General features: G+C 42.4%; 1 protein-coding gene across 5 annotated transcripts in view; it reads right to left on the bottom strand.

Annotated features, from left to right (window-relative positions):
- The window catches only part of RHOT1 (ras homolog family member T1), a 50,237-nt gene that overhangs the window by 17,238 nt on the left and 6,208 nt on the right, over positions 1-26,791 (bottom strand). For 4 of the 5 annotated variants that reach the window (XM_088662940.1, XM_035103858.3, XM_035103857.3 and 1 more), the window contains exons 2-18: positions 24,153-24,211; positions 22,576-22,657; positions 20,003-20,046; positions 17,224-17,277; positions 16,251-16,303; positions 14,953-15,061; positions 13,541-13,642; positions 12,223-12,321; positions 10,419-10,527; positions 9,253-9,373; positions 8,920-9,004; positions 8,328-8,473; positions 6,950-7,050; positions 5,152-5,282; positions 4,020-4,103; positions 2,666-2,785; positions 751-953 (exon numbers count right to left, since the gene is read on the bottom strand). In XM_088662940.1, coding sequence (XP_088519066.1) covers positions 751-953; positions 2,666-2,785; positions 4,020-4,103; positions 5,152-5,282; positions 6,950-7,050; positions 8,328-8,473; positions 8,920-9,004; positions 9,253-9,373; positions 10,419-10,527; positions 12,223-12,321; positions 13,541-13,642; positions 14,953-15,061; positions 16,251-16,303; positions 17,224-17,277; positions 20,003-20,046; positions 22,576-22,657; positions 24,153-24,211 — 1,702 coding nt within the window. The remainder of the gene's footprint in view (positions 1-750; positions 954-2,665; positions 2,786-4,019; positions 4,104-5,151; positions 5,283-6,949; positions 7,051-8,327; positions 8,474-8,919; positions 9,005-9,252; positions 9,374-10,418; positions 10,528-12,222; positions 12,322-13,540; positions 13,643-14,952; positions 15,062-16,250; positions 16,304-17,223; positions 17,278-20,002; positions 20,047-22,575; positions 22,658-24,152; positions 24,212-26,791) is intronic. The other variant, XM_088662941.1, reaches the window with a different exon arrangement.

Raw genomic sequence — 26,791 nt, 5'->3', positions numbered from 1 at the left:
GAGAGGCATCCCCTATCAGAATAGGCTTTGTTTATGTTCCCAGGACGTCGACTGTATGAAGCATGTCCTACTGGATTGTGGGCAATATGAGCAGGCAACTGATCAAACCCTTACTGGCAAATTCCAAAGCCTCCCATATTAAATATCTTTTGGAAGACAGGTCAAATGATATTACACTGGGCGTGGCAAAGCTTCTTTCGGAGGTTATAAGAAATAAAGATCATTATGCCCTAGATAAAACAAAATGACTGCCTTCGTTTCTTCCATCTGTCTGTCTGGTCGTTTTAACTGTATCTAGTTTTGAAATTGTTTGGTGGATCTTTGGACCACAATAAAGTTTTGATTTGATTTGGTTCCCAGTAAACGAGGGTCCAGTCTCCTTGGGACATGCTCAAAACTCTCCGTTAATGAATGAGTAATGACAATGAGCAAGGCAGTGCATGCATTTATGGAGAGAATAGAACCCAATGTCTTTAAGCTAGATGCGATTCTGCAATGTATTCAGACAAACTTCTCAAAATCACATTACGTGCAACAGTTGGTACGCAGGAGCTTTTTGCAGTTAATTTAGATTACTTGCATTTATTTGCCAATTCAGCGTTAAAATTCTTTGTTTGGTTGCATCATCAACATCTCCCTCTGTTGCTAAACACAAATTTCAGTGAGTTCCATCCTTATGGCAACAACAACAACATGCAAAGTTGTCATGATCCATGCAGTTATGAATATTGGGGTTCCTTGGGTACTTACGGATACATGGCCATCGTTGTCAACTTAACAAAGATGTCCTTACTCGGCGCATCAACCGTGTTACAAGAAAAGGCTTGTGGTGGAGGCATTTTGTGTTTTTTGCAGAAGTCGGCCGGGGAAATGCTGTACTCTTGCCTAACTTCATGAAGGTCTGACTTGGCAGCTATCACTAAGCAAGGTATCCTGCTGTCCATGAAGTGTTGCTAAATATTTAAACAAAAAACAAAACAAAACAAAACACAGACACAAAATAGAAAATATATACAAATGGGGGAAATTCATAGAATCTACTTATTCACACTGACTGTCCTCATGCAAATCCAAAAGGGTTTCTATAAGCTTTTCCTCAAACAATAATCTCACAATCCATGTCCCACGACCACAAAGCAAGACTGCTTTTGGATTCTTACAGAGAGTTAAACCCAAAACTGTTGTATACAAATGCTTAATGTGACATAGAAGTTCAGAAACTAAGTGTGGACTAGAATGTATCATTCAGCCTAAGGAATGAAAATAATCTATATGTACTGCTTCTTTAGATATGAAATTGAGACTGATCCAGCAAATAATAATAATAATTTTTAAAAAATCAGTACAGTTGTACCTTGGAAGTCGAACAGAATCCATTCCGGAAGTCCGTTTGACTTCCAAAATGTTTGGAAACCAAAGTGCGGCTTCTGATTGGCTGCAGGAAGCTCCTGCAACCAATCAGAAGCTGCAGAAGCCCGGTCGAACGTTCGACTTCCAAAAGTAGTTCGCAAACCAGAGCAGTCACTTCCGGGTTTGCGGCGTTCAGGAGCAAAGGTACGACTGTACAGTATATTGTACTCCATAGCATTTGTCCAATGAAGGTAGTTGTTGGGAGCTGCTATACTGAAAATGCCTCGTTGAGGTATATGATTCTTTTTAATCTGAAGTTGTTATCTGAATCAAATTTGGTAAAATCTTTGATATTCTGAAATGTTTGAAGATACACAAGAAACTATTTGTTGGGGAAATATTGTGAACAATGCCTGAAATCTCTTTACTTTTATGATAAATGCTTCACTCGCAAAATAAAGTACCAAATTAGACTCCATATGGAATTATCCTGAACACTATAAATCACTGTGTATATATTTGCTAAGAAGGTGCGGTCAATAAAAGCTTCCCAGAGCATCCACGCAAGTGAAGGAGAATCACACACAATAAATCTCCTTGCACAATTATTGCAAATTTCAATGTAGATGTTATTCCTGTATGAATCCTGTTGCATGAGAAGCAGCCTTAAGAGGAAACCTATCATACTTCCCCTTGCCAAGTACAGGTGAGAATCACAAGTACCTCAAAATGCCATCTAGTCCAAATCTCCTCCTGATACACCCCTGATGATAGTAGCCTGTTTTTAATTCATTTTTCTTTTAAATACTGCCCTTCTTCCATGGGGTTCAGGTTATAAAGCTGATTCCCCTCCCTCTGGTAACATACCGTGTTTCTTATAAAATGAGACGCACCTAGAAAATAAGCCATGGCAGGATTTTCCTGGGTTGAAAAAATATAAGACATACCCCAAAAATAAGCCATAGTGGTGGGAGCCGCAGCGCGCGCCGCGTGGAGCCCGGACCCGGCGAGACCCAGCAGCGTGCCCTGCTGAAGCGCCGAGCCGCGAAGCAGCAGCCAGTTCCGGGCGCCGAGCCGCGACAGGAAGAGGAGGTAATTTTTTTTAAAAAAATAAGACACCCCCGAAAATAAGCCATAGTAAAATAAATATAGAGACTATCTTGAGTCAAATGCTTTGAATGTATTATTTACAATACCTGCATGTTTCTGCAACATTTATTTTTTATACTGCTAAAAGATACATATTTTTGTGTGTGTGCATTTATTTTCTAGATTTTTTTGTAACTTTTAGAAGAGACACGTACAACATACAAACCTTAAAAATCCTGGCACAGTATTCAAAGGATTTGGGGTTGCTGACATCATACACTAGGCACACAGCATCACACATGATTTCAGACTCACATAGGAAGTCAGATTCACAAATATTATGCAACTAAGGGGTGGAGGGGAAAAAAGAGATAAAAAATTATGAAATATACTTTGCAAGCATGAAGCATATTTCTTTGCTTTAACATTCAGGTCCCCCCCCCCTTTTTCCTTTTAAATGTACCCAAATGCAACTAACATTGATGTAGACAGCATCTACTTATCTCTATATTGGCCACTCTTTACTAGGAGAGGAAGATTTCTTGGAACAAATGTGCCCGTGTGCCTATATGTCTGTATTTTAAATGCAGTCAGTGATCTTTTCCTATGAATTCAATAGGACTTACATACATACATACATGCTGCATAAAGAAGCCACAAATCAAGAGTCACCGTTGCAAAGGACGTATGGGATACGTCTGCACACATCACTATTCGGAATACTATTTAAGACGCAGACTTGCTGGCATGTAACTTACACATGCCTGTCAGCGCCCGCCTGTACTTACACATCCTGGTAGATCAAAAGTCATGTGCCATGCATTTCATTGTCCCCAAACCACTTTAAATGTAGCATATCATTGTTTAACCATTTCTTCATAGCCTATCCAATCCTAAGGCAGCAGGCAAATGCTTACACAGTTAAGGGTTAGGTGGCAGAAAGGAACTGTGTGTGTACTTGATAGCCCTTAAGGCTGCTGCATAAAGGAAGGCATGTGGCAATGGAAAGACAGGGGCAGTGCTAAAGAAGCAGGGATAGTGAATGCACAATATGGCCCAGCCTTCCTACATCTGTGCCTGAAGATTTCACCACCATAAATCAGCTTAGCATAATATAGAATTTAGGGTTGCCATATTTCAAAAAGTGAAAATCCCGACACAAAAGGTGTTTTTTTAATAGGAAATTTGCCCCCAAACCAACACTTCTGACACTGCCATACGCCCGGGCTTTCCCAAACATTTTTTCCGATTTCTGGAAATTCCGGACTATGGCAGCCCTATTATAGATACAATTTCACCTGTGAAATACTGTATTACAAATCAAAGCCCAAACCGGACAAAGCCAAAAACCAGTGCATGAAAAACAAGTCTCATGAAAGAAAGCAGTTTCAGCTTTCAATTTCTAAATAGCAAGATGTTTCACAATTGATGCATTTGTATGGTGTCAGAAGTAAACACTCCCCTTTTTTTGTATACTACATGGATTGCAAAACTTTTATACAATTCCACTGATACTCTGAAAAGAGACATAAAAGAATAATGCTTCATATTCATTTATCAATATAATGACATAGTCTTACCAGTAAGTATTTTTCTTGTCCATACACATAGACTGTATTGATTGCATAATAAGATTTGTGCTCTGGACGTATATGCTTCTTTCTCTGAAAGCACAAAAGAATTCCATTATTTTAAAAGCAAATGCTTCTCTCATTTAAGCTTAATCAATTCTCTAATTAAGCTTGATTAATTCTCTAATTTAAGCTTAATCAGAACAGAACAAATCCTATATTGCCGAACGATAAATCAGGAGTCTCTCAGCAGGAAACTGTTTTAAAAAATGAGTACAATCTCATTTTGTGCGCAATTAAATTGTGCAATTTCAACCTTACGTGGCTGAAAGCCGGCAAGTTGAAATCCCGCAAATCAACTGCATGCAAGGCAGAGAGTTTAAATGCTCTTTTTGCGCTGCATTTTCCTGGTGTGGAAAGAGCTTTTAAGCTCTCAGACCTGCTTGTCGGGCTCTGGGATTCTCTCAGAAGATATTGCGGGAACTCTGCCAAACACATACTGCAGCAGCAGCAGCTCTGCAGTGCTCCTTCTCTGGTCCAGATGTGAGTACTCTAGAGCAGGCATCCCCAAACTTCGGCCCTCCAGATGTTTTGGACTACAATTCCCATCTTCCCCGACCAGTGGTCCTGTTAGCTAGGGATCATGGGAGCTGTAGGCCAAAACATCTGGAGGCCCGCAGTTTGGGGGTGCCTGTTCTAGAGAAAATCTGTCACTTTCTCTCTTGGCCATATTCCAAACCCAGAGAATAAGTGCTGTGGAATACCGTAGACCAGGCATCCCCAAACTTCGGCCCTCCAGATGTTTTGGACTACAATTCCCATCTTCCCCGACCACTGGTCCTGTTAGCTATGGATCATGGGAGCTGTAGGCCAAAACATCTGGAGGGCCGCAGTTTGGGGATGTCTGCCGTAGACACTTCTTCTAGCCTTTGAGAAGCAGCCTCAATACTAACCAGATCTCCATCACCTCAGAAAGAGGGAGCAAACAAACGGGGCGAATGAAAGAGCAGCAGCAAAAGAAGAGATAGATTGGGAAAAGATTTTAGGAGTATGTTTGCAAGGCAGCAGTTACTGCCTCACCACAATACTGTTTTAGTGTCACAGGCTACCACCTGTTAATGAATAACAGAAGAATTCTTACCATTAGGTTTCTTCCAAGCAGTGCCTGGAGGACTCCACTTTTTCCAGAACCTTTCAACCCAATTAGATTGCACCTGAACACATTCCTCTGAGTCTGTTTTTTCTGCAGGTCAATCTTTTTATCTCTAGTTACTTTAAAAAAGGGGGGGGGGAGAGAAGATTTCACACAAATGTGCATACTGTATTACAGACACAGGAATACTATGGTTTGTAACAATGTGGCACAACCATAAAAGAACCAAGAATTTGGGATCCAGAGAATTTAGCTAACTGGATGCTCCATGGAAATCTGCAGGATGGGGGAGGTCAAGAACAGTGCAAGAAATGGCCTGAAAGCGAGATGAGCGCCGCAACCCCAGTCGCCTTTGACTGGACTTAACCGTCCAGGGGTCCTTTAGCTTTACCTATATTGTTACAGAGTTGGCAGCCAACTGGATTATAACCAAATATTTCCTAGGTAACCATCTTAAGAAGAGATTAAATTAAATTCTTCAGAACTTCCCAGCTAGCTTCCCGGAGCCTGCTGTCCTTGCGCTTTAAAGTGACAGTGGAAACACTTGTCCAAATACTCGTACCATAAAAATACAACCAATCATTTATTATATGGGCACAGACCCATAAATACCCTACAGGTACCTTGGATGGGTCTAGCTAGCAACAGGGGAGAAGAATGGATGGTGATCCTCGCATGGGACAGTTGCTTTTTTCCTTCATTGCAAGGGTTGAACTACATGATCCTCAGGGTCCCTTCCAACTCTGCAGTTCTATGATTAGCTAGTTGATATGCAAAATTCAATACCCAGTTCACTACCTCTTTGCTCACTGCTCACTTTTAACACGGTCACAATGTTGCCATCATGGTCAAAGCAACAACTGGCAGAAATATCCCTTAAAGGCAAGTGGCCAGCTTAGGCTCTAGACCTGCCAACACTTTGCCCCTCTTGGCTCACTAGCCCAGTGTTTCCCAACCTTGTGCCTCCAGCTGTTTTTGGACTACAACTCCCATCATCCGTAGCTAGCAAGACCAGTGGTCAGGAATGATGGGAATTGTAGTCCGAAAACAGCTGGAGGCACAAGGTTGGGAAACACTGCACTAGCCAACCATCCAACATTTTTTGTGCAGAACCATCTATTCCATGGGTAGGCAAACTAAGGCCTGGGGGCTGGATCTGGCCCAATCGCCTTCTCAATCCGGCCCACGGACGGTCCAGGAATCAGTGTTTTTTTACATGAGTAGAATGTGCCCTTTTATTTAAAATGCATCTCTGGGTTATTTGTGGGGCATAGGAATTCATCCATATGTTTTTTTCATATATACTCCAGCCCCCCCCCCCCCAAGGTCTGAGGGACAGTGGACTGGCCCCCTGCTGAAAAAGTTTGCTGACCCCTGGTCTATGCCAATGACTCTTTCCTCTAGCCCAGACTGCACTTGACAGAGGGGTTCATGGGTGGAGCTGAACTAAGTCTACTGAAGAACAAATTGGGGGGGGGGGACTTTGATGCAGCATTACTGACACCATTATTTACCCAACACTCCAGACATGGCAGCCAATGAAGTGGGTTTGGTGGGATGGGGAGAAGATGGATGGGAAAAAAATTATATGTTTTTTGAACTACACATTATTGGACAGGTAGATGCCTCTCCCCTCCTTTTGTGTCATGCATATCATTTCACGGCTTGCCACTCTTGTCCTTTGATGTTGCACATTCTCAACTGAAAGGGAAAAGGCAGCTAAGCAGTGAAAAAAATTGTTTTCTAAAATCCTTCCAAAATACAGTGCAGCACTGTAGGCTGTTACCTGTAATTGCTGATGCCTGGGATTCCTGTTCAGTCAATATTGAATATCCTAAGTAGCCCAAATATTCCAGGCAGCGCTGTACATCCAAATATGTAGTTAGTCTGACAGAGAGAACAAAAAAAGGTAATTTTCTAAATTGTCTAAATTCCTCTGAGCCTAGATTTCCATGATAAGGCACTTAAGATTTGTATGTAAAGGTGAAATAAGCCTATACATTTACAAAGACTTGTAAGGAAACCAACATAATTGACAAATTTATGGTTTTGCATGCAGGCAAGCAGTTGTCAAAAAACAGGGAATGGAAAGGAAGGATAGGATAGAGAAAGGCATTCATTTTGTCTGCAGAAAGCAAGGCTATCCCATTCCACTTCTAGTCACATTAGGTATCCTGGTGAATCTGCCTGCTGCAGGAGGTTTTATCAAGCAAACTCAGAAGGCATTTTCTGGGAGACCTGCTAGCTTTCAGCTATGGCAGAATCAACTGGCAAAACTTCTCATGGACTGCAGATTTAGAGCTGCATGCTCCCCCCTCCACCAAAAAGCTCCCTACAAATAGAAAAATAACATGTTGGGCTAGACTGAAATCCTACCCCTTTCTTTCAAATGTGCTTGTTGTCAGTGTGCAGTAGTACCTTGGTTCTCAAATGCCTTGGTACTCAAAGAACCTGGAACCCAAACACTGCGAACCTGGAAGTAAGTGTTCCGGTTTACGAATATTTTTCGGAAGTCGAACGTGCTCCGTTTTGAGTGCCACTTCTGTTTTGAGTGTTACGCTGAGGTCTGTCTGTCTTTGCTATTTATTTTGCATTTTTGCGTCTCTTTTCGTTTTGTTTTTGTGACTGTGTGGAACCCAGTTCAGCTACTGATTGATTGATTGTGTGACTGCAGTCCATTGTTTATTACTTTCATTTTATGGATCAGTGGTCTCGTTACATAGTAAAATTCATGTTAAATTGCTGTTTTGGGGATTGTTTTTAAAAGTCTGGAATGGATTAATCCGTTTTGCATTCCTTTCTATGGGAAAGCGTGCCTTGGTTTTGGAACGCTTTGGTTTTGGAACGGACTTCTGGAACGGATTAAGTTTGGGAAGCAAGATACCACTGTATAGGGTTGTTGTTTTTAAGGAGGTAGGGGAACCTTCAGTCACCTGAGATTGCTACCTGCAGCAGGAAGCAGGAAAAACATTACCAGCCACTTCTGTTGATTGTGCAAATTTGCTTTGACGCTTTCTAACTCAGAATGGACTTTGTCAAATCACTTTGTGACCTTAAAGCTGAAGTGGTTGGATTGATCATGAGGAGTCATTGCTTGCCCACCCCTCAAACTCTGGCAGCCCTTTCAAAAAGCAAGAATTTCAGGGTTTAAGTGTTGCACTTACGTCCACTGAGAGAGAAATCCCTGATATGTTATCCATCCCCTTTCGTTTGTACAAACGGTGCTGTTGACATCTGGTCCCCATGGCATATAAGGGAAAATTTTGAACAAATCCTTGAGTTCATCAGGAGACAAAGCACAATCTCGGTCCTGAAAACAGATTTAGGAAATTTATTTATATTTATTCATTACGGTATTTACAAAGATGTGTTATATTTAAGAAACAAATATGGGCTTGCAAGAAATGTACAGAAGAACAGAAGCGAATGGTAATCACAAAAAGCAGAAAATAATTAACGAAGCCAGTCAAATAACTCCCCATAATGCCCTTGCTTTTCCATTAATTCTTTAAGCCTCATCTCTATTGGCTTAGATCATGAACCTCTTGGACAGGGAAACATGTTATGTAACACAGTCACTTGACCTGTGAGCCCTTGAAATACAACACTTTTGACTTATTGCCTAGGGTAAAGGAGATTTCTATGGGTCTCAGAGTGTTCTCCCCACTGCCCACCCAACCCAATACTTTCACAGTACGGACAATGCTGGAAAGAATATTCCTTACAAAAATAGCCCAAGTCAGATTAAAAGCTTACCAAATCATGCTTATCAAAAATGCTTTGGAGGAACAAATATGCATGGTGATTCAACTCTGTTGTGCAGTCCGTAGGTATTTTTAATCTGGTTAGAGAGCAAGAAACATATTTTTTTTTAATTACAAAGGTCTCTGCGAGATGTTCACAAGCAGGCAGGGCAGGAGGGAAACAATATGAATGTAGCTCTATCCGACATATGCATACACACATAAGATATTTAAGTACGAAGATGCTGCATTGGATTAAGGAACCTACTTTTCAAATGTATAATAATTATTTGCATTTAGGCTTCTTCTTTTTTTAAAAAAATCCAAACAGACCACTGATACCTACAAAGGAAATAAATACTCTGGTGTCAGCTCGAGGTCATCATCATATCCAAAACGCCGCAATACTGTCCAGGTTGTTTCATGTCTCCCTCGCTGAATAAATAGTGTGTGTAGAAAAAGGAAACCTGGAAAAAAAGCAAGTTCTTAAATTACTAATCTTGGCCACATAGCAATGACAGGTGTTGGGATTTTTAGATGTTAACAGAGGGTGAGAGCAAACTCACTCATTTGGAGTGAGCAAATAATCGTAAGAGGAAAATCTCCTACCCCCCCCCAAAAAAATGTTACCCAAGAATCTCCTGTAAAAACTGTTGCGTTAAGCTTGCAGTTTTCCAAGTCGCAGCTGTAGTGACAGCACACTGAAAACTGCCTCCACCTCCAAGAAAATAGTAATTGTGATTCCTCCAGCTCACCTCTTGGTGGCAGGTAATATAGTGAATTGGGGGGGGGGGGTTAAATTAAAGAAAGTGCTCTATGTACTTTTGCTTGCATGTTTATCTCAACCTTGAATATATCCAGACAGGCAGAGAAATACACAGATGGAGCTAATTTAAGACGCTGCCATTTTGGCGAGACAGGTTTTGTGGACAAACCCATTTATCTACAACTCAATGTATCCATAACATAATCGGTACTACACTTTGGTGTAAAAGGTAAAGGTAAAGGGGCCCCTGACCATCAGGTCCAGTCATGTCCGACTCTGGGGTTGCGGCGCTCATCTCGCTCTATAGGCTGAGGGAGCTGGCGTTTGTCCGCAGACAGCTTCCAGGTCATGTGGCCAGCATGACAAAGCTGCTTCTGGCGAACCAGAGCAGCGCACGGAAACCCCGTTTACCTTCCCGCCGGAGCGGTCCCTATTTATCTACTTGCACTTTGATGTGCTTTCAAACTGCTAGGTGGGCAAGAGCTGGGACCGAGCAACAGGAGCTCACCCCGTTGCAGGGATTCGAACCGCCGACCTTCTGATCAGCAAGCCCTAGACTCTGTGATTTAACCCACAGCGCCACCTGGGTCCCTTACACGTTGGTGTATTAACACTTAAAAACATGCAGTTGTGTGTGGCTTCAAAAATAGCAAGAGGTTAAGTAATGCATTCTTGTCATTATCTTTGAGTCATCTTCAGGCTCCATCCCATCTTCGTATTTTAAGAAAGAAACATATAGTATTTACCCTTTAATGTTAATCCATTATCTGCAACGCCATCGCTTAGATTTTTCCGGACTACATTCTTTACGTCTTCCAGTGCTTGAGGTGCCAATGGTGTATTAAAACAAATTCGCTAAAAAGAAGGAGGAATATTAGAACTATTTCAAACCAAGGCTTGGTAATATAGACTCTATGGCCTGGAACATTTCACTACAGCCCATGATCTCATGTTAGAACCCCAACTTTCATACCAAGAAGCAAGCTAACAGATCACACAGTAGCAGGAGGTGTTTGAATGCATAGAGCCAACAATGGCTACAGGCTCAGAAACAAGATCACGGTTTCTAAGCCAGTCTTGTAGTTAAGCAGCGGCTTGGGGGCAAATAAAATTTCATTCGATGATCACATGATCTATATCTATATTTATAATTTAATTACTGCCCTATGCCTGCAGGTCTCAGAGCAATTCACAAGATAAAGCAGCTTATTGGGTTGGATCCAGACTCCATTCCTGAAGGCAGTTCTGTTCAAGGGATGCTCCGGCTGGCAGAGAGGGAAAAGACTTGCCAGTTCACCATCCCACCAGCATGGCCTCCCACAGTTCCAGGGGGTCCCCCAATGGGTGGGGTTGCAGGGTTAGAGAGGATCAGTTAAAAAAAAAAAACTCTTCTCCCTTCCCCTGCTGCTGGCGTTCCTCGGATAGATCATAAACCGTAATGTGCATGAGCTCAGAGTTCTGTGTGTGAACAGATTCTGCCCCACGGCGCTCTGTTGCTGGTGCACACCTATGTGTTGTTCCTCTCTCTCTCTCTCAATCTCTCTCTGTCTCCCAGCAGAAAGCACTCAAATTAGGCACACCCAGAGCACTGCTATTTTCTCCCTGCCTCTCCTTAGGAGGGAAGCACAAACGTACACAATACTGAGGGCAGGCAAAGCTTGTCATTTTCATGCAGAGGCAATAGAAGCAAAGCCAGAGTGTGTAGTTCTGTTTCTGGAGACACAGAAATCCTGAGGCGCTGAATGGCTGCCCCCATTTTTCTAGGTATTTATTATTTTCTAGGTATATTATTATTATTATTATTATTATTATTATTATTATTATTATTTCTACCCCACCCATCTGCCATCTGGCTAGGTTTCCCCAGCCACTCTGGGTGGCTCCCAATAGAATATTAAAAACACGATAAAACATATTTGAAGGTGGGGTACAGTATCTGAGGGGGGGGGAGGCTGTAAGTTTGATAGCAGTAGTACTGGGAAAGGGGGTGATTAACATTTTCCAGATGGGCCATTTTTATGGTCTTGCAGTCGTTTTCTTCCAGAGGTGGAAAGCAGAGATCTCCTAGGTGGGAAAGCAGATGGAGAGAAATCTCCCTTTGATGCTACTTTTTGTTTTTGCCGGATAGGTTCCTACTCAATCACAGGTATACAAAACCCCTAGATTCTGCATTTCCTCATTTCCTTCATATGGGCAGTTGGGGAAACAAGAACGACGCTGAAAGAACCCAAAAGTTCCTATTCCAGACACCCAAGATGCGACTCTACATTTTCCACATCTACTGCTTTTCTCCCGATCTGGATGCTGCTAAACCATCCCCTCACACAGGCTGAAATTTTTGCTGGAGAGGCGGGCTTAGGAAATGGAAGAGTGACACCTCTCCTCGGACGGGATCCCAAGTGCTGCAGGCTTTTCCTCTTGCTTGTCCTCCCGCAGACCTGCTCTGCCTCCTGACAAAAGGAGCAGCACCTCGTGAAGCATAAAGGACTGGATCCAGACAAGAGGCATCCTGCCTCCTGTGAGGGTGGAAAGGAAGGAGAAGAGAGGTACCTGAAAGAAGTTGAGTTCTGCATCATTAAGGGTGCCATCGTTATCCTGATCGGAAATCCTGAAGATCCGAGTTAGTGCTTTTATACAGGCAGGCTTCATCTACAGATCAAGGAAAAAAGCAAGAAGTGGGTTTCTTTTTATTCTGGCAAGCCGACCATTTTTTAAAAAAATTCAATAGGAAACCCCTAAACCCTGTGTTGTTGTTTTTTTAAAAAAATGGAACAGAATTCTAACAAAACTCTGCACACCCGATTTCTTTTCTGTTTGCGTATGCTAGGAAAAGGAAAAGAGGAGAGCTGGGGCAGAGAGCAGTACAAGAGACAGGCAGTATTTCCCCCCCAAGACTTTAAAGGTCAGCACCAACACTTTGAATTGTGCTCGGAAACGTACTGGGAGCCAATGTAGGTCTTTCAGGACAGGTGTTATGTGGTCTCGGCGGCCACTCCCAGTCACCAGTCTAGCTGCCGCATTCTGGATTAGCTGTAGTTTCCGGGTCACCTTCAAAGGTAGCCCCACATAGAGCGCATTGCAGTAGTCCAAGCGAGAGATAACTAGAGCATGCACCACTCTGGCGAGACAGTCCGCGGACAGGTAGGGTCTCAGCCTGCGTACCAGATGGAGCTGATAAACAGCTGCCCTGGACACAGAATTGACCTGTGCCTCCATAGACAGCTGAGAGTCCAAAATGACTCCCAGGCTGTGCACCTGGTCCTTCAGGGGCACAGTTACCCCATTCAGGACCAGGGAGTCCCCCACACCTGCCCGCCTCCTGTCCCCCACAAACAGTACTTGTCTTATCAGGATTCAATCTCAATCTGTTAGCCGCCATGCATCCTCCAACCGCCTCCAGACACTCACACAGGACCTTCACCGCCTTCACTGGTTCTGATTTAAAAGAGAGGCAGAGCTAGGTATCATCCGCATACTGATGAACACCCAGCCCAAACCCCCTGATGATCTCTCCCAGCGGCTGCATGTAGATGTTAAAAAGCATGTTAAAAGATGTTTAAAAGTTTCTTCTCTTATGATGCCCTCTCCAATTCCCATTGCTGTATCTCCTCTGACAATTCTTCCTGGAATACCTCAACTCAGGCTACCCCAATATCAAATTCACATTTAAACGACTATCAACCCCAAAACAAAAGCAGAAGATAGCAAAGATTTGGGAACTCCAACAGGTGCATCTTTTAGCTTTACAAGACATGCACTCTGAATACCAAAGCGCCCTTTTTGGAGACAGAAAGGACTGTGCTGGTGCATAAACGTTAGGGTATATTACCCGTAATGCTGATTTTATAACACAAAAGCAGCAAAATACCTCTTTTTCCTCTGGACAATAGAGGGGTCCTGTAGGATGTAGAACAGCTTTCTGCGCATAATAAAATAGTTCGGATATGTTCTTCAAGTTCTTGGCTGAGCACTAGGGGGGCGGAAATGAAGTTATGAGTCTTGTCAACTTAATACAGAAGCAGGGGAAAATCCTAGTTTGCCCAGGCAATGAATATTCTACATTTTATTGACTCAGGTCCTGATGGGATTGTTTTTTACATTTAATGGTTTTAATTGTTTTATCTTGTGTGTTCTAATGCTGCTTTCATGCAGTTAAAGTTAGTCGACTGATCTACACCGTTTTATTTACTGATGCCTTAACCAGCTGTTATGGTTTTACTGTCAGGTTAAAATGTTAGTTTACATTGAAAAGTGGGTTATAAATACTTGAAATAAATAACGGACTCTGTGAGAGAATACAGAGACACTAAACATGGCATCAAGGCAGTTTTAATTCCACGCAACATTATTTTAATGCCAATATCACCCCCAAAGCAGCTCACATCAAAAAACAAACAAACTGAGATGCGGGCCCAGCGGTGGTGATGGCTCTGGTCTTTTGAAATGGTCCTCAAAATCTCCTGGCCCTTTCTCCCATTTGGAAACACTTTTTGGGGGGGGGGTTGGAATCCAAGGTTGCAAAAGCAGATTTCTGCTCGTGCCACCCACTGGAGCAAATCTGGGAGGTGGGCAGCTGAGAGGAATTGTGTACAGACCTGCATAGGCACCATTCTAGAGAACCCTTTAATTTTGCCTTTAAGCTTCCTGGGTGCACTGCAAAGCACAGTGCTGGTGAGGCCCCAGTCACACAACAGTCTTAATTTCCCAGAGCGATTGATGGAAATAAACTAGCACGTGCTAAACATCATGTAAAAGTTCTGTCTTGGGCCTGTGCACAGGCCCTTCTATCACAGCTCATAGAAAAAAGTGACAGGACACTCAGGGAAAGGGGCGTGGCGTGGGAAAAAGGAAGATAAGGCTCCCCTTTGGCATTGTCACATGTGAGTATAGCCCTGAGCTACACTGGGAGGACGACAATAGCAGTGGAATAATTTCAAGGACGTTGCAAGAGGCCAAGAGAAACAGAAATGGGACATATTAGACCGACACATGCAGACTGAAAAGAAAAAGAGTTAGAGCTCCTCACTTGAAATCCTATGAAAAGTTAAATAATATAACAATACGAATATCAATCATAAAGAATGCAGCTGTGATTATTATAACAATTGGAACGTAACTACAGTACAAGTTAACAAGAACACGAATCGCAGAAATATAAGAATTTGATGAGAGCACTGGCTATGGAGCGCGGAAAACCACTTTAATAAAATTGTGTTCTTTTTAAAGTTAACAATGTAACCATTAAGCCACTGTGAATGCTAAGAAAAAGCTTTTGATTACCTCTACGCAAGTTTCTATCTCTGTATATTGGTTCATGATGGGAAGGATTGTCTCCATACTACTGTATTCAACCAGATCTGATTTGTTCCCAACTAGTATAAGAGGCAGCCTGAAAATAAGTTGAGAAAAGTTTTCGCAATCAAATATAATAGCAGTTATTTGGCACCTTATAATACTACCATCGTTATGACTGTCCACTGAACTATTATATAAGCACGTTTGTGTTTCAATTTGGTAAAAAGGAAACAAAACTGGGTCTTCTTCCAGAGCAAGCATTTGCAAAATTGAAGATTCTGATTTCCCTTGGAAAAATATTTAAGACTAGCAAACCAGTTAGCCAATGAAAAATACAATGCCTGCTAAACCTAAGTCATAAAAGACTTCACTTTGAAGTTCTTTACAGCAGGTGGCCTCAAAGCCAAGAGCTCCGGTGTGTGTATCAAAAAATGAATTAAGTGCACAATAATTAAAAACAAGGCAGCCTTGAAATTTCAAGTAACCTCTGTACAAATTCATGTACTATACATTCACTAAAGTACCCAGTGTATTAAGCATATTCACAAAGTCTCCCCATAAAACGTACAAGCTAATTGGAAAATGTCATTTTTAAAACTTTAGGAAACTGAAAAACAGCTTCCTGAAGTGTTTGCCTAAAATGTGACCCGATTTAAGCCAAACAAAGAAAAAATGTTTAGAAGATAATTTGTGTTTATCATCAATCTTCTTCCGAAACACAATTGCAATTTCAGCTTCCAACACTATTCTTCAGATAGCGTGACAGTTTAACTGTTTGGGTTTAAGGAAATAAAGTGTTTTGTGAAGCATCTACCGCCCTTAGATAAATAATTGTCAGAACACTGCAGCTCGCCAATGTTACGTTTATAAAAACAATCGCCCAAATAATAGGAGACAAATACAGTATAAACTCCACATAAAGTAGATCATGAGTGTTTAAGCAGTAAGTGTTCAGGCCTTGTTTCATACTGACACTTTTTGCTTCAGCATTTAATCTATTTGCATTTAATCTACCGTGTTTCTCTGAAAATAAGACACCGTCTTATATTTATTTTTCCTATTTAAAAAAAACCCACTATGGCTTATTTTCAGGGGATGTCTTATTTTTTTTTCCTCCTCCTCCTCCTCCTGCCGCAGCCGGCATTGCTACTGCACCTATCAATATGTCTTATTTTTGGGGTATGGCTTATATTCCTTGAATGCTTAAAAATCCTGCTACGGCTTATTTTATGGCTACGTCTTATTTTTTGGAGAAACATGGTATTTCCATTGTTTTAATGTACCTGCTGTCTTTGTCTGTTCTTTCATTAATGAGAGGAATCCACCGACTTGTTACCTAAATCAACACATTAGTGATAATTAATAGTATTAGACTGGGCCGTTATTTACATTCAACCCGAAACAAACGCTTTGCCACATGCACTTTCCGGATTCAATGAGTATTGGAACCCCTTAAAAAGACTGGCAGACAAATTCGCCCCAAAAATTGGAATAAAATTTGGGAATCCTGACCCTCAAAAACCGTTTCCAGTTTTTAAAATGGAAAATGCCTTAAAATTATTACACAGGTGGTATCACACTGCTCTGCAAATGCCGAAAATGTTTTCTTCTATATATCGCCCAGTTGCAATAAATTTGGTACGTATTATCATTTATGGTGGGGTTGCCAGCTGGTGCAAGATTCTTGGAATTTAATTTTGACAGAAATGATAAATACTACTAAAGAAGCTATTGTTTGTTTTCCAAAATTAATACCATGGAAGCACCGGAAGAATGAAAAAGAAGGTCAAGCAGCATACCCCCACAACCAGGAACTCAAAGAAGCACAGAAACGTAGCCACTCTCCACCTAGAGAAACTTGTGTTTCACTGCATTTTATCTTTATTTCAGTGCTTTGGAAGTTGGGACTCCTTTCCTTCTAACGCAGAATGTTTGTGCGGTCAGGTTACAAAAATGCAAATGCTAGCTTTTTCTATTCCCCACACCCTTCCTTAAATGTAAGAGGGACAGCTGTCTTCCTGGAGAAAGAGGCCAATGCACCAAGGCAGTTGTAATGTACTTTGCAAGATTGAAAATGCTGTATTTTGGGGGGGAGGGGAAGGGGGGGATATTTGGCATATGCAGATAAACCACATCTTGACATTCAAAGCTTTTCCAAATAAGAATCTGGACGCCTTAAATATAAACTTGTACATTCAAGGGGTCTGCTACATCATGAACACCAGCTAGAGCACAACAAAAATGCTTTCCTCTTACCTTTTCAATTGAATTTTTGTTGTTAACTGCATATACTATGCAAATTACATTCGCCTGGAACAGAGAAGAAATAGCCAGATGAGTACGGTAAGGTTTTCCGAGATTTTAGCACAGGCATCCCCAAACTGCAGCCCTCCAGATGTTTTGGCCTACAACTCCCATGATCCCTAGCTCAGTGTTTCTCAACCTTTTTTGGGCCACGGCACACTTGTTCCGTGAAAAAAATCACGGGGCACACCACCATTAAAAAAGTTAAAAAAATTAACTCTGTGCTGCCCTATATTGACTATAATTATGACTGTAAGAAACACTTGCCAATTGCTGTGTTGGTTGCAATCTCCTGTAATAAGGCTTCACAAGCCGTCTGGTGGATCAGTGCTGTGTATTGGTGGCCGCCAGGCTCGTTTGCACTAAGCTTTGGGAAAGAGGAGGAGAAATATTGCTTTCTGGTGGGTCGGATATGTTTATTGGCGGCCGCCAGGCACGTGACAATGCAAATCGCCCTTCTCGTCGCCACACGTCGCAGCACACCAGCCAGCGTCTCACTAGTGTGCCGCGGAACAGCGGTTGAGAAACGCTGCCCTAGCTAACAGGACCAGTGGTCAGGGATGATGGGAATTGTAGTCCAAAACATCTGGAGGGCCGAAGTTTGGGGGTGCCTGTTTTAGCACCTAGAACAGGCAACCCCAAACTGTGGCCCTCCAGATGTTTTGGCCTACAACTCCCATGATCCCTAGCTAACAGGATCAGTGGTCGAGGAAGATGGGAATTGTAGTCCAAAACATTTGGAAGGCCGAAGTTTGGGGATGCCTGACCTAGAAGAACAAATCTTAGCATACATTATGGGTGGAAATGGTAAAAGCTGCGTAACCGGAAGTAGAGGTTTACTTATGAATATGATTCAGTCAACAACTAAAATCAAGATGACACAAATAGACAAAATGCATTTATCTGCATACTGGGCTGTAGTGAACGCTGTGTGAGTTGAAGACCAGTTTGCAAACCAATCTTTCCTTTCCTGTCCAGTCCCCTGCAATGCCTTGTATCCCCAGAAAATCTTAAGAGAAAGCCAGAGGTAGGGAATCACCCAAGATCAGGTGGAGGAATCTTGCACTCTGTTGCAGCAAGATTATTCTGCCTAAAGTAGACCAAAAACACCATTAATTGCATTTATCTTTTGTTTATGGATCTCGAGCATGTGCTTCCTTCAACACTTAAGTCAGAACAAAAAAAGTTGACGAGGAGGACTTTTTCTCCCAAAGGGTTTTGCAAATATTTATCCAAAAGATGTTCTATGAAGGAGGAGGAAAATATGTTTTCCACACCAGCATTTGGGTTAGCTGTGACTAAGAGAAAAGGCTTGCTTCTTATGCCTATTGGTTTGCATCCCACAGAGCAATAGTTCCAAGCAGAAGGCAGCTGTACTTGTGCATGGGGAACCCCTTATTGGTGTGTCATAGAATCAAAGGGTTGGAAGGGACCACAAGGGTCATCTAGTCCAACCCTCTGCAATGCAGGAAATCTTTGGCCCAATGTGGGGCTCAAACCCACGACCCTGAGATTAAGAGTCTCATGCTCTACCGACTGAGCTATTTTACACACAATTGTATCCTATGCCAGAGGGGTGGGTGTGTCCCAAACCTTAGGAGCAATGGTGTATGTAGGCAGTGAGAAAATTCTGCTCACAGCTCATTGGATCCAAGCCAGTATGTTCACGTGGTAAAAAATGGAAAACACCAAAGATTACTTATTGCGCGGTTCTGGCTTGTAGGTTGGAAAAGCGTTTAAAAAATAAATAAAGGTAGAGCTTTGAGGACTTGACTTGATTCAACAGCTGGCCTCAATCAAGGCATTTCAGTTTTCAGCCTAGACATAGCCAACATGGTGTTCTCCAGATATTGCTGGAATATAACTCCTGCCAGTCCCAGCTTGTACGGTATGGCCAATGTTGTTGCCCATCTTGAAGGCCCTACATTGGTTACCAATGGTCTAACCCAGGTTTCCCCAAACTGCGGCCCTCCAGATGTTTTGGCCTACAACTCCCATGATCCCTAGCTAACAGGACCAGTGGTCGGGGAAGATGGGAATTGTAGTCCAAAACATCTGGAGGGCCGAAGTTTGGGGATGCCTGGTCTAACCCAATGGCCTGAGATAGTGAAGGAGAGCATTTTACAGTCTGAGGCAGGGGTCAGCAAACCTTTTCAGCAGGGGGCTGCTCCAGTGTCCCTCAGACCTTGTGGGGGGCCAGACTATATTTTGAAAAAAGAACGAATTCCTATGCCCCACAAATAACCCAGAGATGCATTTTAGATAAAAGCACACATTCTAGTCATGTAAAAACACCAGGCAGGCCCACAAATAACCCAGAGATGCATTTTAAATAAAAGGACACATTCTACTCAAGTAAAAACATGCTGATTCCCGGACCATCCGTGGGCTGGATTTAGAAGGCAATTGGGCAGATCCAACCCCCGGGCCTTAGTTTGCCTACCCATGATCTGAGGGTTTGAAAGGTAACTAGATTGTTCTCTGCAGAAATAAACTTGTTGAACCTTATTTCCACACATGTACAAAACATTAAAATAAACATCAGTCACCTGTTATTTTACAGGCTGCAGCAATTCCCCACACCTGTGCTCAGAGCTATGCCCTTGAATGACTCCAGAGTAAATTAAAGCCAGTCTCGCCTTTGTTAGGTGGAAATAATTTCACCCTGACACTGTTTTACAAGGCAAATATAAAACAAAGCATTTCAGAGCAAAAGGCACATTTGACTCACTTGCGATATTTCATTATGGAGCTGTTCGTCACTTTGTTCGGATTCTGTGCGAAAAAAGAGAAGATTGGTTATTGTTCGTTTGCTCTGTGATGATGATGATTCAATCCATGAGGTATATGAAAACTGCTAATGAAGTGGAGAAGCATTTGCCAACCAGAATCAAGTTTTCAGCTAAAAATGTATTCTGTCTAAAGCTGACACAATCATCTTTCTTAAGAAGTTTTATATCGCCTCCAGCAGATACCATCATCTCCTCAGGCCTTCTTTAATCAAAGACCAGGTTTCTTACATATTTTTTCCCTTAGTACTTTTCACAAAGTTTGTGGCTACATTGTGCAAGAAGATTTTTTCGGAAAACAAGAGCAACTTTCAATCCAGAGAATTTAGCCATTTTACTACTGATTTCCAACACAGCCATGAACGTATGTGAATTCATGACAGTTTTACTATTTAAAATGTGCACGTTTTATCTCACAGCTTCATTGCGCTGGTAAAATAAAGACTTGGGTGCACTCTTCCTGTGTGGTTTCCTCAAAAAAAACGTGGAAATATCCTTGGCTCGTGCTCTTTAGCCTTCAGCTCCCAAGGGAAATCACATGGAAGTGGGAAATAATTTAGATGAGAATGAAAAGTATGTACTGTCATTAGGAAAGAATGCCACAGAGAAAAGAATTCTTGCAGCACAGTTTCCAAAGCAGTTTCTAAGATGTATTTTCCTGAATACCATCTTAAGAGCAATGCTGATACAGATGAGAAAGAACCACCTATTTTTCTTGCTTGAACAAGGCATTGAGTTTTGGAAATGAAGTGTACCTGTATTGGAAAGACAACCAAAAACTTTACAAGTTCATAAAATTGTCAGACAAAAGCTCTGTTTTGCATGGTTAACTGGAACAAGCTTGGGTACTGGGATTTGCAAAGCCATAGTTAGTCCTGGCTGTAAGCCTCACACTGGCCCCCCAAGTGCTGCTGTGGGTGGTGACACGGAAACTTGTGGTTATCTATAGCAGGGCTAAAGCTCTAAAACTAGCTAACCACAGTGCTTGAGAGCACTTTCGCACGTAGCCAGATAATGAATTTTAGCTATAGCCAAAAAGTTATTCCATTCCATTTACATATATACAGCTGGCCCTCCTTGCCAACAAGTGAGAGGGTAAAGCTAGGCCTTGATTCACAGGGTGGTACTCTGTATGTGCACCTCAACTTTCATTCTGATGTTTCCATGGAGGGATCACACTGCTTTGAATTTTGCATCATCCTCCACACTTTTCAGAACGTGCTAAATTTCATTCTTATCTGTCATTAGTCAAATAGTTACAGGGGTACAAACAAAATACCAAAACAGTTAAGCTAAACGCAAGGCCTCGCTTCACTCAGACAAAAAGCAAGGGTGGAAATCCCACTAAGATGGCTGAGAGCTTAACTGCTTAAGATTTGTTCCGTAAATTCTGTCACTTCAAACACTCCTGTGTTGAGACAATATAGTTGTCAGAACACTGCTAGAATGGAAACACTGTGCGGTATCCAAAGAACATGTTCCTCTTGGGCAACATAACTTTTATCTCTGGCATCCACCTAATTCTGTTCCAAGGGTTCTTCCAACCCTCAAGAGCAGATTTGAGAAGGAGTGCCGGGTGGAGGGTTCTGTTGCGCCAGTGAAAATCCTTGCACTGATGCAATGAGTTAGTTGGATACCACCCACTTCTCTCAATAAAGCACAAGGGTTTACAGTGCATGTACAAATAGGAAGCACTGCTATTCAACCAATTAAAAACACATTTGCTTTACTCCCAGTATTTGGCAAAAGCTAATGTAGTTCTGCACCTAGCCAGATGTACATTAAATCCATCTTAAATACCAGGTGCCCTGGTAGCTGCAGGCAGGCAGAGAAGCAGCCTGGCACTCTATACCTGGAAGAGACTCTAAGTGTTGCCAGGAGCCTTCCCAGCAATCTTCCTGCCCAAGGTCTTCCATCTCAACTAACGCATGACTACAGGCAGCTTCCAAAGAGCACTGACCATATTTCAGGGTATGTAAGCGACTAGTTCCATTCATATAACAACAACAACTACTACTACTACTTATGAACTGTCTTCCAAACACATTTCAAAGAGATTTATAAAAACAGCTAAGAGAGTTTTAAAACCAGTAAAAAACACAACTAAAGATGGGTTTAAAAACAATACAAAATGTACACCTAAGCCAGGTATCTTTCCATACATCTGAATAAAGGCCTTTTAGCCTCTGGCTAAAAAATTGAGCATTTTCCATCTGTAGGGCTATATGGGGGTGAATAAGGGAAAAAGTGATATTTGTGGGGATCATGGGAGTGTTTGGGATATTAGTTTATCAGTGGAAGGGTGCATGAACTATAGGGTCAGGGAGCCAGTGTCCTCTTTTATGTGTTGATAGGCAGACGGAGTTTCTTGGTTCTTTAGTTCTCTGTCTTGTAAATGTACTTTTCACCATCTTCCTTTATGGTGTCGGTCAATTAAATTGTGATCACTCTCTCCCTCTCTCCCCCCCCCCCACCTTTTTGTTTTATAAGTCTGTCAAATAATCAGATCCATTACCTGAATAATCCACTATATGGGTTGGCACTCTCTCTGGAGTAACATCAGCTGGAATGGTGATTTCTTCTGCTCGGGGAGGAACCTGCATTTGTGAAAAAGGAGCATTCCTGAAACTAGCCCAAATGCCAAAGAAAACTTGATAAATACAATCAGAAACCTTTGAAGCCAATGGAAATTTAGCTAACATATCCTTAACACTTGCATGGTTTTACAGCCTCTATCAAGGAACTTCCAAGTCTTTGCATATTTTTCCAAAGCCAAGTTTTGAAATTGAGCACTTTGTAATGAATAGTCCAATATACTTTAAATTCACTTCTTGGTTTCTACACATAAACTTCAGTTATGAATCAGTTTGAAGTATTTTTGCTATGTATCTCCCTGGATCAATGAATGTGAAGATAAACAGGATTGAGCTATGAAATCCCACTAAATATTTAGCATATTGGCTGTTTTCCTCATTAGTCTGGAATGAGCAACAGGATGGATCACAATAATGCTATTCTCAGACCAGTCAGTGACTCTGCCAAGTCTTTCACTACCTCTGTATCACCATGGAATTTATCATTTACAAAATGTATATACTGTCCTTCATTTTGAAGAAATCTCAGGGTACAATAAAATATCAGAACAAAAACACATTAAAACAACAAAGTATGCTACATTTTTAAAACAAACAAACAAACAAACAAACAAATTACATCAGCAGCCCCCATCCATGGTAGCAAAAACCAGTCAATAAAAATCATCACTAAAAGCTGGGTAGTGAAAGTTCAGCAAATGCTGGGTGAACTGGAGCTCATTCAACCCAGCATGCTGACAGATTATACCAATATCACCGTGCAGGCTGGTGAATGAAATCGATTGCCAAACCCAGCAGACAAATGATCAACTAGAAATGTATAAAACAGTAGCAGTGCACCCATATGGCAAAAAGCTGAAGTTTGCTTTGTGTTTGCAAACATTCTTCAGACAGCTACTGATCTTTATTAAAACATATTTTAATAGCTATGTTACAGTTTTAGGTGTTTGCAGAGGAAATAGAACAAAAGCAGAGTTGGATCTGGGTATCTGACCAACAAGAGCTTGTGGAGGCTGACATTTTTTGCCCCATCCTCAGAGCCTCCCGAACAACCTCTCGCTCCTGACTGGGAAAGGCTGCAGCATAGGAGATGGCCAAAAAGCAGGCAGAGGCTGCTCACATCATCTGTGAATGGAGCTGAAGGTGTCTCTGCCTCATTTTCTGCCACCTGCCCCTTTCCTGCTCAGTCTTCCATGCCAGAGTCCCAACTCCACCCTCATCAATAAGGTTCATCTGCCCCTTGGGGGAAATGTCAGCTTCTGCTGTGTTGTGTGGGCAGATCTCCAGATTCAATCCTTCAAATTCCATAAAAACAATAACTGCATAATGCATTGTTTGATTTTACGATTTTTCTACATACTTCTTTTATGGGACTTAAAAAAAAACTTTACCTAATGGAATTAATGATTATCATGCAAACTGTTCATGAATCTGCAAAACACCTGGAGGATGTTGCTGCTCAGGAAATATAGAAATACCGAAAACAAATACACCTTACCTCTTCGGGAAATTCTTCACTGACAAGAGACATAATAAGTGACGTCTTCCCAACTCTGGCTGTGAAATTTGAACACACACAAATTAGCAGAGGATTTCTATAACCACACATCTTATTTTGGCAGAAGGCCGGAGTGACATGAAGCTTTATTTGAACTGACCAGCAACAAATCTGTAGTGTAGACAAGCCCTGCTTGAAGAAAAGATTCTTCTTTTTTTAAGTGACAGATACAAAAATAAAATGAACAAGGGGCATGGATGATTTCTTGGTGCCTTAGCACAATTCACATAAACAGAGCATTACATGGGAAAGAAACATCCCTGCTTGAGTATAAAACAACACTACTCTGTCAAGATAAGAACAAAACCCTCGCATTCCCCGAGTTCTCGGATTAATTGAACAATTGACAAATTAAGAGTTTGTCTTACTGAGTGACTATTTTGAAGTCTACTTGGCTTCAGGGTTAGTGACCAGCCCTGTCTTCAAGTTTAGAGAAGTTAAAATTTGCCTGCTTCAACACTAGAGAATGGAGTAAATGGCTTTTCAACGAATGGCAAATTGTTATATTTTGGTGCAAAGTTAAACTTTAACAATAAGCAGTACCAAATGTGAATAAATCCTGTGAGAAATACATCAGGGTAAGCGTCTAGAATTTTGACTCTTTTTAGAACGTGACAGTAATGCAGATACTTGGAAAGCCCTCGTCATGTCACGATGCACGTTTCAAGGCAAAGACTTCCACACAACCAGGACAGGATGAGTCCCAGTTTCTGGACGTCTAATAGGGCTGTGAACAAAACTGGTTCTGTAGCATTTTGCACAAGCAGAGAAAAGGCAAAATGTGGTTTGGGTGCAGAATTCAGCTTCCTCGACATCTCAATCTTCATTTGATGAAATGGCATGGGGGGGGGAATGGGACAACGTGTATTTTAGTCTTTGCAGTTTCCAAGATAAGCTTGAAAGTATGTGGACACCACCTGATGAAGTCTCAGAAGGCAAAGGGGTCCTAAAATACACTTTCCAATGGTGGGGCTTCAATGCCCTGAATAGCTTCATTCCTTCTCCAGCTAAAATAATAATAATAATAATAATAATAATAATAATTTATTATTTATACCCCGCCCATCTGGCCGGGTTCCCCCAGCCACTCTGGGCGGCTTCCAAAAAAAACCAGAAATTCTAAAATACAGAAATCCATCAAACATTAAAAGCTTCCCTAAACAGGGCTGCCTTGAGATGCCTTCTAAAGGTCTGGTAATTGTTCTCTTTGACCTCTAGTGGGAGGGCATTCCACAGGGTGGGTGCCACTACCGAGAAGGCCCTCTGCCTGGTTCCCTGTAACTTGGCTTCTCGTAATGAGGGAACCGCCAGAAGGCCCTCGGAGCTGGACCTCAGTGTCCGGGCAGAACGATGGGGGTGGAGACGCTCCTTCAGGTATACCGGACCGAGGCCGTTTAGGGCTTTAAAGGTCAACACCAACACTTTGAATTGTGCTCGGAAACGTACTGGGAGCCAATGTAGGTCTTTTAGGACCGGTGTTATGTGATCTCGGCGGCCGCTCCCAGTCACCAGTCTAGCTGCCGCATTCTGGATTAGTTGTAGTTTCCGGGTCACCTTCAAAGGTAGCCCCACGTAGAGCGCATTGCAGTAGTCCAAGCGAGAGATAACTAGAGCATGCACCACTCTGGAGAGACAGTCAGTGGGCAGGTAGGGACTCAGCCTGCGTACCAGATGGAGCTGATAAACAGCTGCCCTGGACACGGAGTTGACCTGTGCCTCCATGGACAGCTGTGAGTCTAAAATGACTCCCAGGCTGCGCACCTGGTCTTTCAGGGGCACAGTTACCCCATTCAGGACCAGGGAGTCCTCCACACCCGCCCGCCTCCTGTCCCCCACAAACAGTACTTCTGTCTTGTCAGGATTCAATCTCAATCTGTTAGCCGCCATCCATCCTCCAACCGCCTCCAAGCACTCACACAGGACCTTCACCGCCTTCACTGGTTCTGATTTAAAAGAGAGGTAGAGCTGGGTATCATCAGCATACTGATGGACACCCAGCCCAAACCCCCTGATGATCTCTCCCAGTGGCTGCATATAGATGTTAAAAAGCATGGGGGAGAGGACAGAACCCTGAGGCACCCCACAAGTGAGCGCCCAGGGGTCTGAACACTCATCCCCCACCACCACTTTCTGAACACGGCCCAGGAGGAAGGAGCGGAACCACTGCATGACAGTGCCCCCAGCTCCCAAGCCCTCTAGACGGTCCAGAAGGATGTTATGGTCGATGGTGTCAAAAGCCGCTGAGAGATCCAGCAGAACAAGGAAACAGCTCTTACCTTTGTCCCTAGCCCGCCGGAGATCATCGACCAGTGCGACCAAGGCAGTTTCAGTCCCATGATGAGGCCTGAATCCTGACTGGAAGGGATCCAAATGGTCCGCTTCTTCCAGGCGTGCCTGGAGTTTTTCCGCAACCACTCGCTCAATCACCTTGCCCAAGAATGGAAGATTTGAGACTGGGCGATAGTTGGCCATATTGGCCGGATCTAAAGATGGTTTTTTAAGAAGCGGTTTAATAACCGCCTCTTTCAGCGGGTCTGGGAAGGCTCCCTCATGGAGAGAAGCATTTACCAACCCGCGAA

This window comes from Zootoca vivipara, chromosome 2 (assembly GCF_965207765.1).
Source record: "Zootoca vivipara chromosome 2, rZooViv2.hap1.1, whole genome shotgun sequence".
NCBI lineage: Eukaryota > Metazoa > Chordata > Lepidosauria > Squamata > Lacertidae > Zootoca > Zootoca vivipara.
The sequence above is the reverse complement of the archived record's forward strand: the minus strand, read 5'-3'. Positions and strand labels throughout refer to the sequence as shown.